Below are 27477 nucleotides of genomic sequence, written 5' to 3' on the forward strand. Positions count from 1 at the left end.
CTTTTGCCAGACAAGTCCTGTCACTTCCAGAGAGCTACAATCACAAGAACATCAGAATGGCCACACTGGGTCAGACAGGTCCATGTAGCCCAGTATCCTCTCTCTGACAGTGTCCAGTGCCAGATGTTTCAGTTCAGAGGGAACGAGCAGAACAGGGTAACTATCAAATGATTGACCCCCGTCATCCAATTCCAGGTTCTGCCAATCAGAGGCTTAGAGACACCAAGAGCATGAGGCTATGTCCCTGCCCATCCTGACCAATAGCCACTGATGGGCCTGTCCTCCATGAATTTGTCTAGTTCTTTTTTGAACCCAGTTATACTTTTCACCCTCACTTCATCTGCTGGCAACAAGTTCCACAGGTTGACTGGGCATTGTGTGAAGTAGTACTTCCTTATGTTTGTTTTAAACCTGTTGTCTATTAATTTCATTGGGTGACCCCTGGTTCTTCTGCTACATGAAGGGGTAAATAACACTTCCTATTCATTTTCTTGGTGCCATTCATGATTCTATAGACCTCTATCATACTCCCCCCCTCCTCCCGCCCTTAGCTGACTGGCTTCCAAGCTGAACAGTCCCTGTCTTTTTAATGTATCATATGGAAGTTGTTCCAACCATACCCTTAATCGTGTTTGTTGCCCTTCTCTGTACCTTTCCCATTTCTAATAGCTCTTTTGAGATGGGGTGACCAGAACTGCATGCACTCTTCATGCTGTGGGCCTACCATGGATCTATATAGTGGCATTATGATATTTTCTGTCTTATTATCTATCCCTTTCCTAATGGTTCATAACACTGTGTTAGCTTTTTTGATTGCCTCAGGGCTGGCCCTGATGATGGGCGGCCAGAGCAGTGGCCCAGGGCGGTCTGCCAAACAAGGCTCCATGTCTAGGGTTTGTCTGAGTCCCACATGACCTGCTGAGAGCCAGCTGGGCTGATGGAGGCAGCAGGCAGGCAGGCGAGCAGCAGTGTCTGGAGACAGCAGAGGGACCCAAGCGGCAGTTGGATGACCAGTCGAGGCAGGTAACTCCTCTAGAGCAGGGGTGCCCCTACTCACCCCTGCTCCACTGCCCTGTGCAGCCCTCACCTGGCCACGCTGCTTGGGATTGGGAGGAGCCTATCTGCTGTGGGGGAGGGGCAGGGAAGGCTGATGTTGGGGTGTTCCCCTCCCCCCCCCCATGTACCCTGTCTCCGCTGAGCTGGGATGAGGCAAAGGCTAGGAGAATCTGTCTGTGTTGCTGCCTCTCTGGCGCCAGAACTGCTGGCAGCTGCTTGTGTCTGAACAAGCCTTCAGGATCCTGCTCCTGAGTGCTTTCTTAAAGAGATAACGTGCTCATACACTCACTCAGGCATACACACACACTCCCCCCAACGCACACACACTGTCACTCATTCCCTGAACACACACACACACCCGCTCTCATGCACACTCCCCTCAACACACACAGTGTCTGCACCAACCCCAGCCAAGATCAGGGCCCCTATTGTGATGGGCACTGCAGATAAACATAGTGAGAATTAGTGTTCCCGTTAACATTCCCCATCCATGTGCGGAATGAATTTTGCTATGTGCACCACCTTCATATTGATGCATATAACAAAATTCATGTGGTGAAGGTGGGGATGAGGGTTCGGAGTGTGGGAGGGGGCTCAGGGCTGGGGCACAGGGTTGGGGTGCAAGGGTGTGAGGGCTCCGGCTGGGGGTGCGGGTTCTTCAGTGGGGGTGGGGATGAGGGGCTCAGGGCAGGGGCAGAGGGTTGGGGTGTGGCCTCATGGTGGGGCTGGGGATGAGGGGCTCAGGCCTGGGGATGAGGGGTTTGAGGTGCAGGAGGATGCTCCAGGACTACGGCGGGGAGAGAGGACTCCCCACTGCTCTCTCTCCCCACAGCAGCACCTGAACGGGGGGAGAGGCACCTTTCCCCACCACAGGAGGGCAGCTCCGGGGCTGGGGCCACAGGATAGGTGCCCCTCCCATGGCCCTGGCAGGTCCGGGTCAGAGCTGGGTTCAGGCCAGGGTAGGGGCACCCCAGGTGCGGTGGGTCCGGTCTCCCCAGCTGCGGTGAGTCTGGTCCACAGGCAACAGAGTTGGGGGTGGGGGAGGGCTGCACCAGTTGCAGCAGGTCCGGGCCAGCGCTGGGTTTGGGTCGCCACTCCCCCCACTGCAGCAGTTTGGAGGACAGGCTAGGTGGGGACCTGGGGAGGGGTGCCCTCCCCTTGCTGCGGCGGGTCCCCAGGCGGGTTCCCTAAGCGCCCGTGTGGCACTAAATAGGCTGCTACATGGCCACGCATCTGCACAGCTTACAGGGAAATTAGGAATCCCAGAGAGTTTACACAGACAAAGGATGGATCCTCATTCCCATTTCACACACTGGGAAATCCAGGCACAAGGAGAAAAATTGACTCACTCCAGATCACTGCTGCAGTGTGCAGTAGGATTGGAAAATGAACTCAGGATGCCCAGTGCCCCCCTCCCAACCACTAGAATCCACCACTGCCCTCAGTGCCCCCAGAACCCACTGCCCTCCCTGAGCAGGAAGCTAAACCTAGGAGTCCTGGCTCCCAGCCCCACCTTCTGCTCTAACCACACAGAGTTCCATTTCCTGTCTAGGGGCCAGCTGTTCACACCAACGTGTACTGTGCGTCACTGTGTCACCTCCGCCTCAGGGGATTTACTATTATAGCATCAACCCCCTCTGCTCCCCCTGCCCCTTTAGCTCCCTGCCCCCAGACCCCACAGCTCCCCAGCTGGGTCCTGGGCACACACCGATTACCGCCCCAGAGCCCACGGCTCTGAGTCTCCCCAGCTGGGTGCTGAGCAGACACCAATGCCCCCAGAAATCCCATGGTAGCTCAGCTGGGTGCTGGGGACACACCGATGGCCCTGGTGGAAGCATCTGACTCTAGTGAGGAGCCAGGGTTTGCAGACAGCTCCAGCATATCCAGGCTCTGTTCTCTATGGGGCTGGGGCGGGGGAGGGCTGTTCCCATGTACTCACCAGCCTGAGCCCAGGGGGCAGGGGAAAGGCAACGGGGAACAGGAACAGTAACAGCATCGTCAGAGGAACATCAGGGAAGTGGGTGATACATCTACTTCTGGGGACATTTATAGACCTTACTAGGAGGGGCTGGACCCCCCACGTGACAGTTGGCTCAGGGCAAACCACAGCCCCTGGTTCCTGCTGGGGAGGAGTTCACATGTGGGGTGTCACTCACCAGCTGCCCTGCAGAGCTAGCTGAGAGTAATCTGCTGGACCTGTGCAAATCTGAGGCCTGATAGTCCAGGGGATATGCACAAATGGGACCCTAATGCCCCCGTCCCAGTCACAATCTGAGCACCAGTGAGCAGCAGCAGCAGCATTAGCAGGGCCCATGGGGGGGCAGCATCTGCCTGGGATGTGGTTTACAGGCCTGGCCTGGTTGGGCAGTGGGGATGAAAGGCAGGAAACCTCCAGGCCATGCACTCCAGGGGTTGGGTGGAGGACCTGCCATCTCAGTGCTTGGACCCCACACCACACCAGCTGCAGGGAGGGTGGAGAAGGAGAGTCACCATCTGGGGTCCCTCAACTGTTGAGTCCATTCTGGTGGGGCCATGGGCATTGCAGGGCTGCGCTCACCCTGGACAGTGCCCTGCAGCCCTGCAGAGTGGTGGGGAGGGGAAGTGACTCAGCCGCTAAGAGGAGAGGCCTATTCTGAGGCCTGTGCTGTGGTTAACCCGGCCTCGTCTCTGTACACCGGGAGAGCTACTGTTTCTGGTTGGGAACCTTCACAAGCTGCAGGCTCACAGATACCTTTGCCTGCTGTCTTGCAAAGCAAAGCTGCTCCCCTCCTCCCTGGCATCCAGGTGAAGGAGCTGCAGGAAGGTTCCTCTGTTGCTACGCGCCCTCCACACCTGGGGCTGGGACACATTTGGGCACTGGCCCAGCCTGGAGCTGTGCATATCTGGGGTAGAGCTGAGCCCTGATGCAGCTTGCACTACCCCCCACCGCTCACTCCATTCATGCACCAGATGAGGTGTGTGGTAGGGCTGAGACATCCGCTGATGGCTTCACTGGCCTCTTCCTTCAGGCACCTGGGTCGGAGCAGAGATGGGAGTTACGGGGGTTGGGGGGACACCTCAGTGTGATGTTTCCACCTGCCAGGTGGGTCTCAGACGTCCTCTGTTCCCCCCGCTACACCCATGTAGTGGGGGGAGACCAGTCCCCACATCTGAGCCCCTGGAGCCCTGCCCAGCAGGGGGCTGCCCATTCTCGTGCCAGGCACAGCTGGGGACACACCTAGCTGGGATCTCCCCCTCTACACCTGGCAGCTGTGCACATCTGGACACCGCACTCATCTGGAGCAAAGATGGGGGAGGTGGCTCAGCAGCTAACAACAGAGTCTGAGCTCTCTCCCTGGCTTGGTGCTACTTTGGGGGGAGCCGTGGTTTGACCAAGACTCAGATCAGCTTATCCCTTGAGCCTTCTCAATGGCTCTCCTTCCCCTCCGTATGGGTGTGAGCTGGGGGGAGGGACATGGATCTAGGAGACCAGAGCCCCCTGTCTTTGACAGCATGGCTTCCCAAAGACCCCCATATTGCAGGTGGAGGCAGGAACAATGCATCTGATTCTCAACCCCCCTGAGCCAGCCAGTCTTGGATGGGAGTTGGCTCCCCGTAGAAGGGAAAGGCCCCGTGTCCCATTCACCACCCACTTGAACCAGCCAGTACTCAGCCCTAGGTCTGGTTTGCAGTCAGAGCCCCCTAGAGGGGAAAGGCCCCATCTCCCATCCCCCTGAGCCAGCCAGTCCCCGGCCCTGGGACTGGATGGGGGCTGCTGCCCCCTAGAGGGGAAACGCCCATATCCATTTCTCACCCACCCCCAGATGAAGGGTAGCTGTGTACTGTGAGGCTGGGTCCCATGAGGATCTGCTCCCATTGCACTGGGTGAGGGGCTGAGTGGACTCCAATCTGTACCTTCTCCTGGCCATACATTCTAGGGGGCCCATTGCATGTTCGGTGATTGTAAAAATCTCCCCATAGCCCCGCATTTGGAGATGCTGGGAGCTGAGCGTCCATGGGATTGAGCCCCAGCACTTGACAGGATGGGCTGGGGATTGTAAAGGGGGGTCATGGTGTTAGGGGCCCAACACCCACTGAAAGTCAATGGGATTTTGATACCTCACTCCTGCAGGTGGCTTTGAACATTCCAGCCTGGCGGTGTGCGATAGCAGTGGCCGTTTCTAAAAGCCCTGGAAGGAAATAAATATCCAAGAAGGCTGACTGTCACTAAACTTGATAGATGCCGACAGCTATAGGACAGGGAGTGAAATTAAGAAGCAAACATGGTGGAGGTGAAGGCGCCAACAGGGCTGAGATACAATAGCAATGGGTAACATTGTCAGGGAATGGATTGATGGATGAAGGGAGGGAGGAAGGAAGGGATGGAGACTTGCATATGCATAGGGAGAGAAGGATGGCAGGACAGATTGATAGAAGGGTGTGGATGTGGAGGGAGGGAGGGACAGATAGACGGGGTGGATGGACATGGAAGGTGTAGTCAAAAGAGAGATCCTGAGACATGAGGCCTCCCATAAGAGGTCGGGTGGAAGGCCTAAGGCCTGAGCTAGAGTCAGGCCCTGCTGAGAGAAGATAAAGTTAGCAAGAGTCAGTCTATGAGCAAAGGTCAGGCCCTGTTACAAAGCAGATGCCTGCTTCCATATTCACTCTCCGATACATGAACTTGCCAAGCACAGGGCTGGTGTTGCAAAAACACAAGCACTCCTAGGCACTAAGTAATCACATAAATATATTCCAGAAGGACTGTTCCAGAACATTCTAATTCAAGGTAAACACATTCCCTGAAGGTGACACAGGGACACACTGACTCATCCTAAAGTTAAGGTCAGGATGACAGAGCGATGGATAGAGATGTTTTGAGCGAACCATCTGGGACACGGTAAATGGGGGTAACTAACCACGTCAGAGGGGCAATACATAACTTATTCGTACCAGTGTATAAAAGGGTGGTCACAGAGGGATTGTCTTTGTCTGGTTTTGGGGGCAGTGGAGTGTCACCCCCCTCAATGAGCCGAGCCCATTGTCACAGGCATAAATGTGTTAGTGTACCTGTAGCACATATAGGGCAGTAATACTGTGCTTTGTCAGCAATAAACCTAGCCAAGCTCCTTCGCCACTGAACTGTGTCTGGGGTCTTCTTGGATGGTTCGATAGAAGTCTGCTGTACCGGCTACTTGGCCAGAGCCAGTGCAGCACACAGAGAGAACACACGAGCAGCCAACAACTGACAATGCCGGTGACCCCAACCGCTAATCTGGTAAGTAGGTGAGCTGCCCTCTGTAGGAATCATGAACTAACATGGCAGAAAGCTACGAGCTAGGGAACCCCCTTATCCCTTCTCTCCCAATCCCCACAGAGTTTGATGAGATATGGAGGCGGTGTGATGTCAGCATAGGACATCCACATGAATTAAAAAAAGACAGTGGGGAAGAAACATAGAATGGAATCTGTAAGGCTAGGGCAGCCACTGTAGCCTCGGAAAATAAGAAGATTAAGTTCTGTCTGGAGGGAGCTCTCACGGCAGGCTCGACTGTTCATTTCTCTGGAATATCAATAGCTTTCTGTCCTCCTTTCCTCTGCAATATCCCTCCATTCATCCTTCTTCTATATCCATCTGTCTTCTCATATACTATGTCCATCCATTCATCGTTCTCCAGTATCTGTTCATGATCATCCATCCTTCTTCAATATCAATCTGTCTATTCTCTTGTAATATACATCCATCCGTCTATCCATCTATCCAGCCATCCTTCTGCAATATCCATCCATCCATCCATCCATCCATACTTCTGTATTGCCCATCCATCCATACATACTTCTATCTTCTCATCTGCCATATCCATCCATTCATTGTTCCACAGTATCTATCCATCCTCTGTCTGTCCATCCTTCTGCAATATCCTTAAGTCTTCTCATCTGCCTTGTCTAGCCATCCATCCACAATATCCATCTGTCCAGTTCTCCATCCACCCTTCTGCAATATCCATCCATCTGTTGCCTTTTCTTTTATTTAAAGTGAATTTTGTAGTGTGGTATTACACCACTGTAGGTTCGGCACTAGTGGCTACAGTTTCAAACTCACAGACTGAAAGTCACCTCTGCTACTTGCTTCAGATTTAGAGCCTCTAGGAACACATAAGGACAAAGGGTTGTGACCACATGTACATTTCACACATAAAAGGCCCAGTCTGTTTTACAAGTTTTATTAAAGTTACAGTTAAAGTTATGATTAACGAAGCATATGGAAATTCTATGAAGACCTGTGCACACGTTACAAATATAGTTATACTCACATCCTTTAGTGATATTCTAAAGGTCTGATTTCTGCCTGGCCAAATGATCATCACTAGAGGGTGGTTCCTGCTGGTGTTTCCAATAGGAAGCTCAATTTTCCTAATCTGGGCATCCTCTTTTTATAATGTGATTCCAACTATGCCTCATTAGCTTTTATGCACATTGTGCACCCTGCAGTTAGGGCACGAGTTAGAAAGATTTCACTATCAGAGATCTTGTAAGGAAAAAATTACACTTATTGTTCATTTTTCACAGTACCACATATGGGTACATCTTTCCCCGTTATCTTGTGGCATGGGATCATTCTTCGGTCACTTATATCAAGCATTTCTTAAGCCTATGGCCTAGTGTGGCCTAGTGTGGCTAAGTTACTATCTTACAGGCCTCAGCCTAAAACCTAACTATCCCTTCTAACTACTGATCATTCTTATATTTTTGTAATCCTACAATTTAACTCTAATCAGCACAGAAAGATTATATATGGCATAACATGTTGTTTAAACATAACATCACACAATAAATGAGCAATAAACTAAAATCATTGGCTACACATCTATCCATCTGCAATAGCCAGCCATCGCTCTGCAATACCCATCTGTCTCTCCACTCACATTAGAGATGGACACTCCCCTCTAAGGCTTCCGCTTGCGCAGCGTTTTCTTGATCCAGCACACGTATTTGGAGAGCCTGGTAAACACACTGGGAGTTGACCCGTCACCGCTGCCATGGGAGACTATGCCCTGGGCCTTCCCATCACAGACCAGGGGGCCCCCGGAGTCACCCTGAGAAGTAAACACCAGGCGCGGGGTTACCAATGTCCAAACAAAGGGCAGGCTGCATTCTGTTTTCACGGTCCTGAAATCCAGCTCTGTACCCCACTTCCTGGGGGTTCAGAGTCAAGTCACTCCCAGGACATGCCCAGGGCTCCCACCCCTGTCCCTGATTCCAGGATCTGCCTAGTTCTGGTGTCTGATTTCTAGCATCCATCCCTGATTTCTTTAAGCTGCTCAATTCCTGTCCCTAATTCCGAATCCTGATTTCCAGCATCTGGCTGACTCCTGCCCTTGATTTCTAGGATCTCCTGCTGATTTCTCAGATCCACCCCTGGATTCTTGATTCAGCAATTCCCCTTTCTGATTCCTAGAATACAGCTGATTTCCAAACCTGATTTCTGGGATCTCTCCCTCACTAGTAAGATCCATCCCTGATTTCCAGGATGTGGATGATTCTTGTCCCTGATTTCTAGAACTTGTTGAACATGCAGATAATTTCTGTCCCTGATTTATGTGATCTAGTCAGTTCCTGTCCCAAATTATTAGCATCCATTCCTCATTTGAAAGAACTGCCTGGTTCTTGTCCCTGTTTTCTAGCCTCTATTCCTGATTCCTAGGATCTGGCTAATTCTGGTTCCTGGTTCCCAGGATCTGTCTGGATCACCATGGATCCTGAATCTCCCCATTCTGCCCAGCCCTGTTGGTCTCCTGTTCTAGCAGCACCTTGTCCTGGGCACTGTGTGCCCCTGTCCCACACTCACCAGGAATGGCCACTTCCTCTCCTGGGGTTTCCCCACGCACAGCATCCTGGACGGGACATAGTGCAGATAGGGCCGAGACAGACACATTCTCTTGCCCATGACCGTCAGTTCCACCTCCTGCAGGGTCGGAGATGGCTGGGCATTTGTTTTTATACTGGTCTGTCCCCAGCCGGCCACGCTGCACACTGCCCCCTTCTTCACCATCTCCTGGGACAGGGGGATGGTGCCCACAGCCTGAGTCATCTTGGCCTTGTGCCTCAGCTGTGATGGCGGAGAGAGAGAAGGGAAATCAAACTCCTCTTGGGGGATGCATCCTGTCCTGGGGGGATGGGGCTAGATGGGACCAGGTGGGACATCCCCAAGAGAACTGTGAAAATCTGTGATGCCATGTGCCTACTGGGGGCTTGGTGATGGGATAGAGTGATACCTACAGCAGCTTGAGGTCACTGGTGGAAGGTTGATGTGACTGCAGTGTTACATGCTGCAGTATGGGGTCAGTGGGGGTGGGCGGGTGGAATGAAAGTGGTACCTGCAGTAGTGTGAATTCACGGAGGTTGGGGTGGAATTACACCCCATTGTGATGTTGCACTCCATATGCTTTATGAAAATATGCTTATGAATATGACATAACTGCTGTACGCTAAATACCCCTTGTATGATATCATTGCAAAGTTTATAATCCACAGTGTGTGTTTATCCTATTTGTTTGCATGTATTATTTCTATGTCTGGAATTAGGAGAATAAGATATAAACTTGTATTACTGATGAAAACATATTAAGTGGAAGCCATTAAGGGTGCTTCAGAAACAATGAGTTGTGAATGGCCCTGATTATCTGCAAGCCTTCCTGTGTACCTGTGGGCCAACCCAGGAAGAATGGAGACTGGGGTCTTACAGTGACATGTGACCCTGTCACCTGATACTGAATTCCATCTTGAATCTGGTACTTTTCCAGAGGGAGGTGGGATTTCCAACAAAGGTTTCCCACTTTAGGGAAGTTCTATATAAAGTGGGGAAACAAACAATAGGTGTCTTCAGCTGGCTTAAGAGGTGGCCTCCCCACCCCACAGAGATACCTGCAAGCACCTGGAAATAGAAGGACTGTAACCACAGCGGTGGGTGAGAACAGGCTGGACCCAGGTCAGAAAAGACAACTGACCTGAGAAGGATTTTACCCGAAGTAACATCTAGGGTGAGAAGTTATCATTTGTAACTGATTTCTTAGTGTATTCATCTTAGCCTTGCGTGTTTTGTTTTATTTTGTTCTGTGAATTACTTTGTTCTGTCTGTTATTGCTAAAAGCCGCTTAAATCCTACTTTTTATACTTAATAAAATCACTTTTGTTTATTAATAAACACAGTGTAGTAATTGTTACGTGGGGGGTGGGGGGCAAACAGTTGTGCATCTCTCTCTTTCGGTGATATAGAGGGCGAACATTTAATGAGTTTACCCTGTAAAAACTTTATACAGAGTAAAATTGATTTATTTGGTGTTTGGATCCCATTGGGAGCTAGGTTTCTGAGTGCTGGAGATAGGTAACCTGCTGATCTGTTTTCAGTTAAGGCCTGCAGCTTTGGGATTGTGGCCTGGACTCTGTGTCTGTGTTGCAGCAGGCTAGCATGTCTGGCTCAACCAGGCAGGGTTCTGGAGGCCCAGGCTGGCAGGAAAAATGGGCTCAGAGGTAGTTTCAGCACATCAGGTGACAAACCCAAGGGGATCTCTGTGACTGAGCCCATGACACCCATATTCTTCATCGTAATGTTAGGATATAAGTATCACACAATTGTGATATATTTTGTGCAAGATAAGGCATGTGCGATATCATTGGAAAGGTTATGATTGACTGAACATGATTATACTATTTATATGTATGTATCATTTTTGTATCTGAAGTTAGGAATATTGTCTATGCACCTATTACAAATGTGTTTACACCTGGGGAATACCCACTAGACATAATGCAATCAATCTAGATTGCTGTCTGGTAAGGGCCATTAGGAAGAACAATAGGTCTTAGATGAAGCTAATCTCTCACCAGGAACCTTCCTAGGCAAGCCTTCCTGGGAACACTGCAAACAGCCTTTAGGTTATGGCTGCAGGTTCATGTGATCAAGCCACCTGGTACTGGACTTCATGATAACATCAGTATTTTCCCACTGTCCAGGGGTGGGAATCACACTGGAAGACAAAAAATTCTTGCCATATGTAAAACCTATTTAAGCAAGGGAGTGCAAGGCAGGAAACCTCAGGGCCATGCGCTCCGGGATGTGGGTGAGGGCTCTCCCATCTCAGCACTTGGACCCCCTCACCACATCAGCTGGGGGGAGAGGGTGGAGAAGGGGAGTTGCCATCTGAGACCTCTCAGCCCGTGAGTCCATTGTGGTGGGGCCATGGGCATCGAACGGCTGCGCTCATGCTAGGCAGTGCCCTGCAGTCCTGCTGAGTGGGGGAGGTAGCTCAGCTGCTAAGAGGAAGGGCCCAGTTGAGGCCTGTGCTGTGGTCAACTCGGCCTCATCTTAGCATCTCTCTGTAACAGGAAGGCTCCTGCGTCCGGCTGGGGCCTTCACCAGTTGCAGGCTCACAGACTCACTTACCTGCTGTCTTGCAAAGCAACGCCACCCATCTCTCTCCTTGTGTCCCGGTGAAGGAGCTAGGAGAAGGTTCCTCTGTGGCTAGTCGCCCTGCAGAGATTGGAGCAGTGTGCACATGTGGGGCAGAGCTGACCCCGATGCAGCTTGCATTGACACCCCCCACCCCGGTCTGCGCACATGCCTGTTGCGACATGTGGCTAGGGCTGAGACATCCACTGAACCAGCTTTATTGGCCTCTTCCTCCAGGCACCTGGGTTGGAGCAGAGATAGGGGTGGAGGGGAACGCCTCAGTGTGATGTTTCCACCCACCAGGTGATTCTTGGCCATCTTTGTTCCTGGGCAGGGGGTGGGGGGAGTTCCAGCCCAACTAGGTCACACCCCCCACAGCTGAGACCCTGGAGCCATGCCCAGCTGGGGGCTGCCCATTCTGGGGCCAGGCACAGCTGGGGACACACCTAGCTGGGACCCCTGGGTGTGGGTGTGAGCAGTGAGGGACTTGGGCCAGGGAGACTAGATCCCCCCGTCCATGACAGCACAACTTCCCACAGACACCCAGATTGGGGACCAGACCCAAAACAATTAATCAGATTCTCAACCCTGCTGAGCCAGCCAGTCTTGTCTGGGAGAGTTGGTGCTCTGAGAGGGAAAAGGCCCAATGTCCCATCCCCATGCTCCTGGGCCAACGAGTCCCCACCCTGGGGCTTTATTGAAACCAATGGCCCTTAGAAGGAAAAGCCCCATGTCCATTCCCCACCCACCCTCACATGAAGGGTAGCTTTGTAGGGTGAGGATGGATCCCATAAGAAGCTGTTCCCATTGCACTGGGTGAGGGGCTGAGTGGACTCCTGTGTGTACCTGCTCCTGGCCATACTTTCTAGGAGGCCCATTGCAGGTTCAGTGCTTCTGAAAATCTGCCCATATCCCCACATTGGGAGATGCTAGGTGCTGAGCTTCCATGGGATTGAGCCCCAGCACCTGACAGGATGGACTGGGTATTATAAAAGGGGTTCCAGGGTGTTAGGGGCCGAACACCCACTGAAAGTCAATGGGATTTAGACACCTCACTCCTACAAGTGGCTTTGCACATGTCAGCCTGGCTGTCTATGATAGTGGTGGCCAGTTCTAAAGGCCCTGGAAGGAATTATACACTGACAAAGGCTGAATGTCACTAGACTCCATTGATTCTGGCAGACAGAAGACAGAGTGAAATTAACAGGCAAACATGGCAGAGGTGAAGGCACGAACAGACCTGAAATACTACAGCCATGGGTACACTGTCATGGGATGGATGGATGGATGGATGGATGGAGAGGGTGTGTGGGGAGGGATGGAGACTTCCATATGTGTGGGGAGAGATGGATGGCAGGATGGATTGATAGAAGGTTGTGGATGGGGAGGGAGGGATGGATAGATAGAAGGGATGGATGAACATGGAGTCTGTTATCAGAAGAGAGATCCTGAGACATGAGGCCTGCTATAAGGATCCTGGTGTAAGACCTAAGGCCTGGTAATAATTTTGCTGGTGATTGGTAGCCCTGGAGTTTGAGATGGTCACGTTGACACCATCCATCTCATTATCTGAGGTTTCATTGTAAATGTCTGTTGGGTTGATCGTACCGTTGTACACATTTGGTCTATGAGAGGCAGCAAAGCTGGAAACTGAAGTGTTGACACCTTCGGGAAGAAAAGTGGTAGACTGAACTTCATAGTTTACATCATCCTCTTCTGGGCTCTGTGAAGACATAACTGTGTTAGGAAGAGATGATGGGAACCCACAGGCCCTTCTGAGTTAAAGTAAAGTTAGCAAGAATCAGGCCCTGTTACTAAGCAGATGCCTGCTTGCAGGTTCACTGTCCAATATATGAACTTGCAAAAACCAGGGCTGGCATGGCAAAAAAACCAAGCAATCCTAGGCACTAATTAGTCACACAAACACATTCCAGAAGGATGGTGCCAGAACATTGCAATACAAGGTAAACACCCCCAATACAAATTAAATACACTCCCTGAAGATGATACAGGAACACACTGACCCCTCCTAAAGATAAGGTCAGGATGATAGGGTGAAGGATATAGATGTTTTGAGAAAACCAACAGGTAAAGTGTGGTAACTAACCACATCAGAGGGGCAATATGTAACTTGTTTGTACCGATGTATAAAAGGGGTGTAACAGAGGGGGTGTCTTTGTCTGGCTGAGGGGGGAGCAGAAAGTCCCGCCCTCATTGAGCTGAGTCCCTTGTCTCGGGCATATATATATTGAGTGTACCTGTAGCAGATATACGGCATTAATACCGTGCTCTGTTAGCAATAAACCCGGCCAAGTGCCTCCCCCACTGAACCAAGTCTGTGGTTTCTTGGACAGTTTCATAGAAGTCTGAAGGTATGGGCTATCTGGCCAGAGCCAGTGCAGCACACAGAGAGAACACACGTGCAGCCAACAACTGACAACACTGGTGATCCTGACTGCTGATCTGGTAAGTAGGTGAGCTGCCCTCTGTAGGAATCGCAATATAACATGGCAGAAAGCTACGAGCTAGGGAACCCCCTTTTTCCATCCCTGAAAATCCCCACAGAGTTATATGGACGTAAAGGGATGTCAGCAAAGGAGGTTGTAGAGGAGTGGACTCACCCCTGCGGTGCCTCCTGCTGGTGACTTCTGGGAATTAGCTCTTCCAGCGTCCTGGAGCGCCCTCTGCAGGCCAGTGGTCCACCTGTCCTCTGGCCCCGTGTCCCTCCTGAACCCCAGTGCCCTTTTATCTTGGGGGCTGCCCTCTGGCAGAACCTCTTTCTCTGGGTTTCCCCTCCCCGGGGAACCCCCACCCACTGTCCTTACCTCACCTCAGAATAAGGCCACTGCCAGTCACCAACTAGCCCCCGCTCCCTGGGGCAGACTGCAGTATAGGCCACGCATCACAGGTAAGGTTGGGTTTGAACCTGCTGCCTTGGCCTACCCATGGGTTGCCCTCTGCAACCCCCAGTACCCCTTGGCCTCCTACTAGGCCGCAGCCTGGGGCGATCCAGGCTGGAGCTCCCCAGCCTTTCCCCAGCCCTGCTCCACCCAGGTACTCTGTCTTAGCTCCCTGCAGCCAGGCCCTTCTCTCTCTGAGTGCAGAGAGATACTGCTGAGCTCCTGGCTCCCAGCCTTTTTATACAGGCCAGCTGAGGCTGCCTCCCCAATCAGCCTTGTAGCTTTTCCTTTGCCCCAGCCCTGCTCCCTGGCTGTTTTAAGCCCTTCAGGGCAGGAGCGGGGGACCACCTTGCTACAAAGGTCCATATGAATTTTAAAAAGGTAGTGGGGAAGAAACATAGAATGAAATCTGTAAGGCTAGGGCAGAGGCTGCAGCCTTGGAAAAAAATAAGAGTAAGTTCTCACTGGAAGTTAGATCTCATGGCAGGCTCGACTGGTTGTTGTTCATTTCTCTGGATCACCAGTAGCTCTCTGTCCAACTTTCCTCTGCAATATCCATCTGTCTGTCTTCCTATCTGCCACATCCATCCAATCTTCTTCATCATCTATTCATCATCAATCCAGCCGTCCTTCTGCATTATCCATCCATCCATCCATCCTTCTGAAATATCCATCTGTCCATCTTCTTGAAATATCCATCCTTCCCTCTACCCATCTATCTATCTATCATTCTGCAATATCCATCCATCCATTCTTCTGAAACATTCAGCCATCCATTCATCCATCCATCCTTCTGCAACATGCATCTGTCTTCTCATTTGCCATGTCCATCTGTTCATTGTTCTGCAGTATCTATTCATCATCTGTCACCCATAATCCCGTAATCTTGTGGCATAGGGTCACTGTTTGGTCACTTATGTCAAGCATTTCTTAAGCCTGGGTGATGGGTTACAGGTTTGGTCCGGCATCGTTGGTTACCCAGGGGGTTGGAGCACTCACGGGGAAAAGCCGGCAGTCCCAGGCTTAGAAACTCCTCCCTCATCCGCCCAGAGCTTCAGAAGCTTGGAGTTAAAACTCAAGGAAGGAGGGGGAGGAGCAGGGATGGGGCAGTGCTCAGCGGAAGAGGCAGGACGGCTGCAGAGCCTCGCATCGGAGCGGCAGTGACTGAGAGGGGATGCAGTGCCGCCCCAGCTGTGGGGGCACTCTGCCTCTTTCCCCCAGCATCCCCACCCCTGCTCGGTTAATGCCGGCCCCTCTCCTGCCAGAGCAGAGGTCTGTGGCCGGCAGCAAAGGAGCAGACATTGACCTCCCCTGGTCCTGCAAATTCCCTGGTTTGGGACCAGTCAGGTCATGAGGGTGCCGGGCCAACGAGGTACAATCTGTACCTAATTATGACTGCTAACTACTGATCCGTCTTATCCTTCTATAATTCTACAATTTAACTCTATTTAGTATACAATGATTATATATGACATAGCATATTAGTTAATCATAACATCACACAATAAATGAACAATCAATTAAAATCATTGGCTACACATCCATCCATCCATCCATCTGCAATACCCAGCCAGCCAGTCAGCCATGTCTCTGCAATACTCAACTATCTCTCCAATCACGCGAGAAGAGATGAATGGTCCCATTTATGGCATCAGCTTGCGCAGTCTTGATCCACGGGATGTATTTGGAGACCCTGGTGCAAACCTGGGGTGCTGACCCATTATGTTTGCCATAGGAGACAGTGCCCTGGGCCTTCCTGTCATAGACCAGGGGGCCTCCAGAGTTGCCTGAGAAGTAAAAATCAGGTGTGGGTTTACAGATGTCCAAACAAAGGGCAAGCTGTATTCTGTATTCACATTCCTGAAATCCAGCTCTGTAACCCTCTTCCTGGGGTCTCACGGTCAAGTCACTCTCAGGACTTGCATGGAGTTCCCACCCCAAGGTCCAGGGATCCAGCTGGACCATGTCCCTGATTTCTAGAATCTGGCCAGTTCCTGTGTCTGATTTCTAGCATCCATCACAAATTTCTTTAATCTGCTCAATTCCCAACCCTGATTCCAAATCCTGATATTCAGCGTCTGGCTAACTCCTGCCCTTTATTTCTAGGACCTCCTGCTGATTTCTCAGATCCACCCTGGGATCTTGATTCAGCAATTCCCCTTTTTATTTCCTAGGATCCAGATGATTCACAACCCTGATATCTAGGATCTGTCCCTCACTAGTAAGATCCATCCCTGATTTCCACAACATGGCTGATTCTTGTCCCTGATTTCTAGAACCTGTTGAACATGAAGCTCATTTCCACCCCTGATTTCTATGATCTGGCCAGTTCCTGAACCAAAATAATTAGGATCCATTCCACATTTAAAAGACCAGTCTAGTTCTTGTCCCTGATTTCTAGCCTCCATCCCTGATTCCTAGGATCTGGCCAATTTTGGTCCCTGATTTTTACCCTCCAGCCTTTAGTGCTAGGATCTAGTCAGTACCAGTTCCTGGTTTCTGGCTGGCTCTCCATGGATACTGGTTCTCCCAATTCTGGCCAGCCCTGTCAGTGTCCAGTTCTAGCAGCCTCTTATCCCGGGCGCTGCATGGCCATGTCCCACACTCACTGGGAATGACACCTTCCTCTCCTGGGGATCCCCCACACACAGCATCCTGGACAAGGCATAGTGCGGATATGGTTGAGGAAGACACATGCCCTTGCCCATGATCTTCAGTTCCACCTCCTGCAGGGTTGGGGAGGGCTGGGCATTTGTCTTGGTAGTAGTCAGGCCCCAGCCAGTCACGCTGCACACTGCCCCCTTGTAATGGGGCGCACGACCAGACCCTCTTCCTGGGCCTGCTTCCCCTCCCAAATCAGGCTCAGAGAGACTTCAGGGTTGTGCCACACCTATGTCTTAATTCACCTAGCATTGTCCCACCTGTGCCAAACTATACACAGTCTTTACAGGGTTTCCTCTGTTTACAGGCAGAATCAGTCTTCAGCCAGGACGCTTCCAGCTCCCTCCCTGACTGTCCTCTCCCTTACTGCCTGGCTCTCTCCTGGCTCCTTCCCAGCCTTTATAGCCCTTGGCTCGTCAGGCCGGCAGGTGTTGCCAATCCTCAGGCCAGCATCAGGCCTTTTTCCATCAGTCTCAATCTGTTCTCCTTGATTGGAGCTGACAGGGCAGGGGCTAATTAGATGCTCTTGCACCAGCACTCTGCTACACCCCTCCTTCACCTGTCACCAGGGCAGGGGGATGGTGCCCACAATGTGGGTCAGATTGGCCTTGTCCATCAGCTGTGATGGGGGAGAGAAAAAGAAAGGAAATCAAACTCCTGTCCTGGGGGGATGGGGCCAGATGGGATCAGGTGGGGCATCCCCATGAAACCTGTACAACTTTGTGAGTCCATGTGCCCACTGGTATGAGGTGATGGGACAGGAGTGGTACCTGCAGCAATGTGAAGTCAGTGAAGGTGGGGTGGGGGATGGGATGGGTTGGTACCTGCAGCAGTGTGAGGTCACTGGGGGTGCAGTGACAGGATGGGTATGCTACTTGCAGCTATATGAGGTCACTCATATATAAGGTGATAAGATGGAACCTACATCATTGGGACCAGGGTGACGCAAAGGGGGCAGTACCTGCAGCAGCATGAGGTCATTTTCATCTGTCTTGTCATTGAATTCTGGGTGAAGGATTTGGCGACATACCCAGATCTCCTGCTTCCCCAGTTCATCTATTTTAACGTTGTCGGCCCCGAGCAGAACAGTGATGTTGCTGTGAAATACAAGGGGATGCAGGTGCTGCACAACAGCCAATACAATGGATTCAATAATGGGTCATTAGCACCACCCACTTTAACAAGGTTAACAGTCGTGTTGCACTCAGGATCAACGTACAGAAGCCATTAAAATTCAAAATGATCTGGACAAACTGGAGAAATGGTCTGAAGTAAATCAGTTGAAATTCAATCAGGACAAATACAAATTACTCCACTTAGGAAGGAACAATCAGTTGCACACATAGAAAATGGGAAATGACTGCCTAGGAAAGAGTCCTGCAGAAGGGGATCTGAGGGTCATAGTGGACCAGAAGCTAAATATGAGTCAACAGTGTAACACTATTGCAAAAAAAGCAAACATCATTCTGGGATGTATTAGCAGGAGTGTTTTAAGCAAGACACAAGAAGTAATTCTTCCGTTCTACTCCGCGCTGATTATGCCTCAACTGGAGTAGTGTGTCCAGTTCTGGGTGCCACATTTCAGGAAAGATGTGGACAAATCGGAGAAAGTCCAGAGAAGAGCACCAAAAATTATTAAAGGTCTAGAAAACCTGACCTATGAGGGAAAATTGAAAAAAACTTGGTTTGTTTAGTCTGGAGAAGAGAAGACTGAGCGGGGACATGATAACAGTTTTCAAATGCCTAAAAGGTTGTTACAAGGAGCAGGGAGAAGAATTGTTCTTAACCTCTGAGGATAGGACCAGAAGCAATGGGCTTAAACTGCAACAAGGCAGGTTTAGGCTGGACATTAGAAAAAAACTTCCTACCTGTCAGGGTAGTTAAGCACTGGAATAAATTGCCTAGGGACTTTGTGGAATCTTCATCACTGGAGATTTTTAAGAGAGATTAGACAAACACCTGTTGGGGATGGTCTAGATAATACCTAGACCTGCTCCAGTGCAAGGAACTGGACTAGACCTCTCAAGGTCTATGATTCTATGATTATAAGGTTATTTAGGTAATGAGGAAGCTGAATCACTAGAACAGTGTTTCCCAAACTGGGGTTCATGAAATGTTAGAGCGGGGTCTTGGGAAAAAATTCTCTATTGGCAGACAGAACTGTCCCTAGGGACTCCGGGCAGTGTAGGACTGGCAGGCTGGAGCCCTGGGGACTTCCAAGACTTATGCAGATCAAAGCAAGCGCATCCATCACACTGAGGAGATTTAAACTTCAAGACTCCTTATAAGAAATGGAAAGGGAGGTGGATATTTTTTGCTGTTTTTAAAATTAAAGAGGTAGCTAGTGTTGTTTTAAATATTATTACAAAGAACAAGTTTAAGCTTTGTTGTAACGTGCATTGTTTGCCTGGACTGCTCAAGACCTGAGTCCTTGTGTAGGAGGAACTCTTTATTTGAGTTGGCTTATTAAATACCTGTATGCTGTTCCACATTTGATACTCTTTGATGAAACATAGGAGCCTTGTCTTATAACAGGCTTAATCAAAGTGATACAAGCTACAGAACTAAGATCCTGGAAGAGTGTTGCCATTTTCATAATGTAATCAAATGAATACTGTAATGATAAATAATAATAATAATAAACAGAGTGTAATAGATCTGTCATAAAAAACAAATTTCATCTTTCCAAGGTCACTTTTTTTATAATTTATGCTCAGGTAAGGGAGAAAATCCCTGGAAATATTCATTTTTACATGGGGGGGTTCACGAGACTTGACATTTTAGTGAAAGGGGTTCACAGGTTGTTAAAGTTTGGGAACCACTGCACTAGAATCGCTATCCATCACACAGGCCTGGCCTACACTTAAACCTTAGCTATGTAGGCCAGGGGTGGGAAAACCCCACATCTCTACCCAACGTAGCTATGCTGGCAACCCCCTAGTGTCAAGGTACCTCTGTTGATGGAAGAGGGCCTCCGTCAAGATAGCTAACATAGTTTGGAGAGGTGGTGTTCCTACACCAGCAGAAAAAACCCTGTTTGTCACAGTACACTGAATCGGGTCTAGAGCGCTGGACTGATACAGGCTGTGTCATGTAGACATAGCCACAGGCACTTCAGAGGAGTAGAAGCTGAGCTGATTGACCCAAGGGTTTTCCCTGGGAATCAATCTAGCAAACACAGGGGCTGGGGCATTGACCGGTGGAGCTGTGCGTGTCTGAGAGAAGCAGCAGAAAGACCAGAGAAGCTGCCAGAGAAGGCACCAGCCACAGCCAAAGAAGCATGGGTAACGTTTCCCTGCACTGAGCCTGGGGAGAGAGCTTTTGGGCAGAGTGCTGGCTGAAGGAGGCTGGGGTCTGGGAGTAAAGAAACAGTCACTTGTTGTTTTATTCTGACTGCATTCAGAGAAACAGGACTTTGGACGTGCTTTGTAAATAAACAGGAAATAATAGACCTAATGCCACCATCCATTTCTCCTCCTAAGGAAACATCCTGTAACACCCTACTCGCTTCTCAGGCCAAGGGAGGTAACCATTTCTGGAGCAGAAGATCAGGGTATCTGTTGCCGACATCTTCTGTAACCAGCTCAATTTGGCCCAAAATGACAAGAGGCAAGCCCCAGGACAGAGGCTGGCTGGCTCAGGGGGCAGTGAATGGGACACGGCACCTTTCCCCTCTAGGGGAACTGGCTCTGATCCGGCCCCAGGACAGGGACTGGTTGGCTCAGGGACGGCAGTTGGTGCGTTTCTTACCCCAGGTTGCAGTTACAATGACCTGCTGTCACCATCATGTCCTCTCGGATCAGTAATCTTCTGCAGCCTCCTTCTCCATCTCCTCCTGTCTCTATCTTCACGTAAGCCATGTAAGGTCTGTAGTGACGCCCAGCTTCCCATCCCCAGATGATCTCCCCTGGCAGAGAGATGCGGAGGAGTAAAACTCACCTTCTTTGGGACAACATGAGGCTGGACAGTTTAACCAAGGATCCCAGTCCCATCCCTACCCTCATCCTCAACCTCTGCTGCCCCAGATCAGCTCCTCAACCCAGCCAGCCCAGTTTCCCTGCCCACTCCTCCTGCATTGGCCCCTCAATCCAGCTAACATGGAGATCGCTGACAATCCCCTCCCACTCCACTGAGTTCACTGGAGAATCCCATTGAGGCCAGTGGTTGTGGAGCTCTCTTGAAACCCTCCCCACATGTCTCAGGTCATAACTGCCCCCATGGCCATGGGGGTTTTGGTCTTTCCAGACCCAGCCTGCCCTTACAACACCTGCCCCATAAATCAGCTGTAAGCACAATACCTCTGGCAGGCCCTCCGGCAGCCTAGAACTTGGAGGAGCAGATCTATGCAGGCCATGGAGGTGCCCAGCTCTTCCCAACTACCAGAATGGCTCCTTGGGGCACAGACAGATTAGGGCAGCCCCAAGGTCCCTGTGCCCTGCACAGATGGCCAGAGGAGTCAGCTGTATTCGGAGCACTGCTGTGCTGGCTACTGGTGCAGGAAGAGCCAGTCTCCACCAGGGGCTGGAAATCTGGGTGGGCTCCCAAAGGTGCTGATGCAATGGCCTCTCGGCTTAGTGGTTGACCCCAGCCCTGCAACACAATCCTTGAGTTAAAGGGGCGAGGCTGTTTGCCAGCAGCAGTAAGAGGTTGTTACCCTGAGTGTGGCCTCCAGGGGATGTTACACACCCACGATCTGTGTCTGATGTGCTTTGGTGGGAAGCTTCCCTAGCGCAGACAGGATCCGCACAGATCTATGGAAACAGCTTCCCCCCTCTGCTCCCCATCCTACCAGCCCACAGATGCCCACCACACCCTGGGGTGTATGTGAGGAGAACCTGCCTCCTTCCACAGCCCCCTAGGATTCCTATATTGGGTCAGCAGCCCCAGGTCCTTCTGCCAAGCCATGTGCAGGCTCTGCTCCTTATGGGGCCCTCCAATACTCAGCAGCTCGAGCCCTGGGGGGCAGAAGAACGGCCACGAGGAACAGGAGTAGCAGCAGCATCCTCTCCACCAGAGCAGGGAAGGAGAAGGTGTTTCACACACAGCCCCAGGGGTTTATAGACACGGCTGGGGGGACAGGAAACCTCAGCATCAAACTCTCTGTCGTGTGGCTCTCTGGACACCTCCTCTCGTGGGCAGGGAGGAGGGACAGGCCTTGCTGTGTCTGCACAGCTGGGCATCTTCTGGGGATGCTCAGCACCTGGAGCCTGGCACAGCTGGGGCTGGCCCCTGCCTCATTGTGCCCAGCTGGGGCCCTGCAGCCTCTGTCTCCATGCTGAGCTGGGGGACGTGAGTTCGCTGCTAACACTAGAGACACTAGAGTCTCTCCCTGCCTATTGTAGTGGGGGCTGTGGTTAACCTGAACTCATCTCAGCTGCGGATGGTAACCCAGCCCTTTGATCCTTCTTCCGTCTCCCCCCACCATGAGAGAGACAGGGGGAGGGGCTGAGGTCAGAGAGACCAAACACTGCACTTCAAGGTGTCAGTGATAGCAGGGCCTCTCACACCTACTGTGCTGAGGCCAGGAAAATACAACCCACTGAGCTGGCCAGTTCTGTTCCCTGCAGCCAGATGGGAGTGACAGTTCTCTAGAGGGAAAAGGCCCCAAGTCCAATTTGCCACCACCCCTGAGCCAGCCAGTCCCCCGCCCTGTGGCCAGGTCAGAGACAGAAAAAGACCCATGTCCCATTCCCTGCCCCCTCACCAAGCTAGTGGCTCACATCCCCAGTGGGTGTCAATGGGCCATAGCTCCACTGGAGTCAATGGGGCCAGACTGTTGTACCATGGGTACTGTGCTATATAATTGGTTATGTTTTGGCTATATACAGTGTATGTTTTATAGTAAGAATTAAGGTATTAGAAAAAATGAATAGGATAGTGGATGCTAGTATTAGCCATTTTCTTTCCATTCATGCCTTGGAAGTAACAGACAGGATTTTGTCTGTGTCTATGTTAATTAGATTAGAGGAATTTCGAAGGCCTAGGCCCCAATGTAGGAAAAGATAGTGAGGCCTTTAGTGTGTATGTGACTGAAAAGCATATGCTAATTGTTGTATTCTCAATAAATGTGGCATGTTGCCTTCTCCCCTATATAAAGATCTTGTGTGCTTTGTTTAAGCATAACAAGACACCCAGCTGGGGTCAGTGGGGCGTAGCAGTGAAATAACCCACAGTGTAACTGTCAGCGGTTCGGGGTCTCCCCTCCCAAGCAGTGGGAGAACCCCACGGTGTTTGTTATATGGCCGGAGACAGACTCTGTTTAACAGGAATTGCCATGAATACAGAGACGGAAACACCATGAAGGTTGGAAGGTTTCTATCACGTTGATGATGATCTCTTCATACAGCTGGAGAGGTGACGGCCAGCGGGGACCATCAGACCATCTTCTCTGCCCACCCCCCACATACAGTGAGGGCCAAAGTTCCCAGCCCAGAGGATCTGAATGACATTCTCTGGGAATTGGCCATTCAAATCCCTTCAGTGACTGGGCCAGCATCTGGCTCGGAGACACTGCTGCCAAGGGCTGGGATGGATTTTCCATCCCTGTTGATGTGTAACCCAAGCCGGGAGGTTTCTCTAACAGCTCTGCTCTAGTTCTAACCGGGATTAGCTCAAGGCTGTCCCACGGCCAGGTCTGCATTAGGGTCAGACAGGACAAGCACCGTGATCCCTTCTGGCCTTGGAATGGATGAGTCTATCGAAGGAATGTGGCTCTCTTATTGAAGCGGGTCAGGGTGGAGGGACCCAGGGTGTCTGAAGGCAGCTCTGGGAATCTGTCTCATGCCTCTGGCTCAGACAAATCTGGCCTTTAGCCAGACAGGGATCAGCAACATGGCCTCTCCCGGTACTGGGGAGTGCTGGCCAGCACTGCCCCTGTTACCAGACAGAGAGAGCCAGATGGAGGGGAGTGTGGAGACACACAGATCAATTCCATCTGCATCTGCTCCATAGTCACTGGATTTGGGGGTGGGGATGGGATGGGTGTAATTCCAGACCTGCAGGTGTTGCAGCCCCACAACCTTTACCCAGAGACCTGCTTTGCCCTGGTAGACCCAGCGCCTGCCCCAGACGACATGGGTCAGGAGGGAATTCAGTGCTGGAGACGTTTGTATCAGATCTGTACTGATTGCAGGGGACTAAAAATGGGAAGTGAAATTAACAAGCTGTGTGGTGGAGGGGTTGGGGGGCTGAGGGGCCTGGGACTGCCTGACTGAGTTGCTGTGAGTTGGGGGGCAGGAGTGTGGCCTAGCAGCCTAAGCTTCGGGACACCTGGGTTCTGTTCCCAGCTCTGCTGCTGGGTGACTTTGGACAAGTCATGGCCCTGCTCTGTGCCTCAGTTTCCCCATTTTGGAATAATGATCCCAACCATCTTTGTAAAGTGCTTTGAGATCTGCTGAAAGAAAGGTATGGCCCAGATCCTTAAATGTACTTAGGCACCTGGTGATTTTAATGGGAGTTAGGAACCTCAACACCTCTGAGGTGTTTAAGCGTGGGTCTAGATGTTCTTATTTAGCACTAATTTTGTTTATGGCTCCTCCCAGCTTCCCTTCATCCTGCCCACTGCCCCCTTATCCCCTCCAACCCTGGATCATTCACACGCACAAAGCCCAATCTACAGGCCAGTGATAGAAAAGGAAGTGTGAATTGTTCAAAGAAAATGTTTTTTATTCAAAAATGGCTTTTTTTCCCCTCAAGTGCCATTTGTTTTTCCGATATTTTCCAAATATTTGGAATATTCTTTATTTTGTCCCAATATAGCTCAGCTATGCATTCCAGGTTCCTGTGATCTGGAGTTTTCCTACCATTAGCCTGCTAAACCCAGGGTTGTGAGTTCAATCCTTGAGGGCGCCACTTAGGGATCTGGGGCAAAATAAGTACTTGGTCCTGCTAGTGAAGGCAGGGGGCTGGACTCAATGACCTTTTGGGGTCCTTTCCAGTTCTATGTGATAGGTATATCTCCATCTATTATTATTATACATCCTGTCAGTATCAAATAATAAATAATAATTAACTAAAGATTTGTAGGGTGGGGAGAGGAAAAAAAGGAAAGAAAATACTTAAAATAAATAAGAGCTGGGTCCGGTTCCAAATCTGCTAAACAAAACATTCAAAAATTTCATTTTTTTTCACATAATTGTTTCAATGTGCGATTGTCATGGGCTGTTTAATTTGTCTAGCCACACTTTGTGGTATTATCTTGGCCATCTAAAATACATGGCATTGTTCTTGTTCCCTGACTGGGTGAAAGCCAGCCAATGACATGCTGCAACTAGGAATTTTAATGGTAGAACACCTTGAAGAATGTAATAGGTATAAAAAAGTTCAGCATTTGTGAGGGCTTATTGAATTTAACAGAGAAAATTCTACCTTTGCTCCAGAATCCTCTAGGCTGATGTAAAACCCTATATAAATGTGGGAATTCTAACGACTCAGGAGGAAAGGTCATCATGGAATATTGTTCAGGGGTAATGGTGCATGTGGATCAGACAGACACAACACAAACAGAGAGATCCAAGGACAGAAGCGAATCAGACGAAAAGTAAAAAGCCAGGCAGACACACGTGGAAGCACAGGAATATGGCCTTGAGAGACACAGTGAAGAGAAGAAGCTTTTTGGACACAGAGTCTTGTCTGGTAAGGCAGGCTCAGGACTGTCAACAAAGGAGCTGTCTGCTGCTGTTTGATTCTGATTGTATTCTAGGAAACTGGATTCAGATATTCCTTGTATATAAACCAGATCACATCAGAGATAATACCAGAATCTATTGTCAATTTCTGTTCCCTAAGAGAACAACCTCAGGGCCCCAAACATTGGCTAGCTGCTTGGGGTGGACAATAGAATAGAACAGAATATCAAACATCAATGGGGTATTTCTAGCGACAAGGCAATTTCAGGACTGAGCCATTCATAGGATTTCTCTAACTGTAAAAAAAATATTCTGACCTAAAGTACCTCAGGGCATGGATCCCAGTATGGCTAAATTGGCCATTTAAAGGAGAATGTCTCCTTTACCTCAGCTTCTGCAGAGTTTCGTTGATCCAGAGGATGAATTTGGAGACTTTTGTGTATATGCTGGGGGGACACTCATCTGTATCTCCATTGGAGACGATGCCTTGGACCATCCCGTTACATACAAAGGGCCCGCTGGAATCACCCTGCCAATAAGGAGAATAACATCGGTGACTGCCATTTCCCAGCCCAGCCTGTCCTCCGAGATCTCAGATTGCATGTGGGACAGGTGTTCTCTCCTGCCGAAGGCCCAGCCCTTCCTGCCAAACAGAACCGCCCTGGAAATGGGTCAGCAGAGAGAGAACTCTAGAGCTGGGCAGAATGATGTACCCATGAAAAAGGCAGTTTCTACAAAATTGAAATATTCCACAGAAAACTATCAAATTTCGATTTTTGCTTTAGGAAAATTGAAAGGAAATATTTCATTTCAGGTCAGTTCCACCTGAATCAGAATATTTCATTTTTTTTTAAATATCCTGAAACATTTAGTTTGGAATCAGTTCAACAAGATGTTAAACTGCTTTCTCCTAACCATGCATTGGCTTATGGGAGTTGTCATTCAGGTCTTAATTCTCTCCTATGGACTTGGTTTCCTGGAGCAGTACATCTCCCATAATGCAACTCTGATTGGCTTTTGACTGAGCTGTTTGGGGCATCATGAGAATCACATGACTCAGTGCATTGTGGGAGATGTAGTCCAGGCAGGAGCTACATAAGAGAAAATAGAGGCCTGAACTACAGCTCCCAGAAGGCAATGCGCTGATAAGGAACTGCAGCTTAATGTTGATCTTGTTCAAATGAAGCATTTCAGGTGAAGTCAACAAACCAAAATCCTTGAATCATAGAAATGTCGGGCTGGCAGGGACCTGGAGAAGTCATCTAGTCCAGTCTCCTGTACTAAGGCTGGACCAAATAAACCTAGACCATCTCTGACAGATCCCAACCTGGTCTTGAACACCTCCAATGACGGGGATTCCACAACCTCCATAGTTAACCTATTCCAGACCTTAACTATCCTTAGGGTTAGAAAGTTTTTCATAATATATAACCTTAATCTTCCTTGCAGCAGATTAAGCCTATTACTTCTTGTCCTACCTTCAGTGGACATGGAGAACATTTGGTCACTGTCCTCTTTATAACAGCCCTTAACATATTAGATGATGGTTATCACGTTCCCCCTTCAGCCTCATCTTCTCTAGCCTAAACATGCTGAATTCTTTCAGACTTTCCTCCTAGATAAGGTTTTCTAAATCTCTGAACTTTTCTTTTCTGTTCTTGTTTCTCTCCTCTGGACTCTCTCCAGTTTGCTCACACAGAAGGAAATGTTTCAAACTGTTCACATCTCAGCATGTTTCATTTTCAAAATTTCTGAGTCAAACCTGCTTTTGGAATTTCCATTCTGTCAAAAATGTTGATGTCTCAAC

General features: G+C 50.0%; 1 protein-coding gene across 1 annotated transcript; it reads right to left on the reverse strand.

The window, feature by feature from the left end:
- Window positions 1-7152: 7152 nt before the first annotated feature.
- On the reverse strand, window positions 7153-22045 carry LOC101932860 (mast cell protease 3-like). Its single transcript, XM_065566741.1, has 5 exons — window positions 21991-22045; window positions 20794-20953; window positions 18005-18140; window positions 8882-9142; window positions 7153-8129 (listed from the first exon to the last, which is right to left on the reverse strand). The coding sequence occupies exons 1-5, from the start codon at window positions 22043-22045 to the stop codon at window positions 7980-7982; spliced, it is 762 nt and encodes a 253-aa protein (XP_065422813.1). The 3' UTR covers window positions 7153-7979.
- Window positions 22046-27477: the final 5432 nt, after the last annotated feature.

The sequence above is a fragment of the Chrysemys picta genome, chromosome 13 (assembly GCF_011386835.1).
Source record: "Chrysemys picta bellii isolate R12L10 chromosome 13, ASM1138683v2, whole genome shotgun sequence".
Lineage (NCBI taxonomy): Eukaryota > Metazoa > Chordata > Testudines > Emydidae > Chrysemys > Chrysemys picta.

Coding starts and splice junctions, on each gene's coding strand:
- LOC101932860 (XM_065566741.1), bottom strand. CDS start 22,045: ATGCTGCTGCTACTCCTGTTCCTCGTGGCCGTTCTTCTGCCCCCCAGG. Junction 20,954..21,990: donor TCTGCCCCCCAGGGCTCGAG/CTGCTGAGTATT, acceptor GCATCTCTCTGC/CAGGGGAGATCATCTGGGGA. Junction 9,143..18,004: donor ATGACCTCATGCTGCTGCAG/GTACTGCCCCCT, acceptor CCGCCATCACAG/CTGAGGCACAAGGCCAAGAT.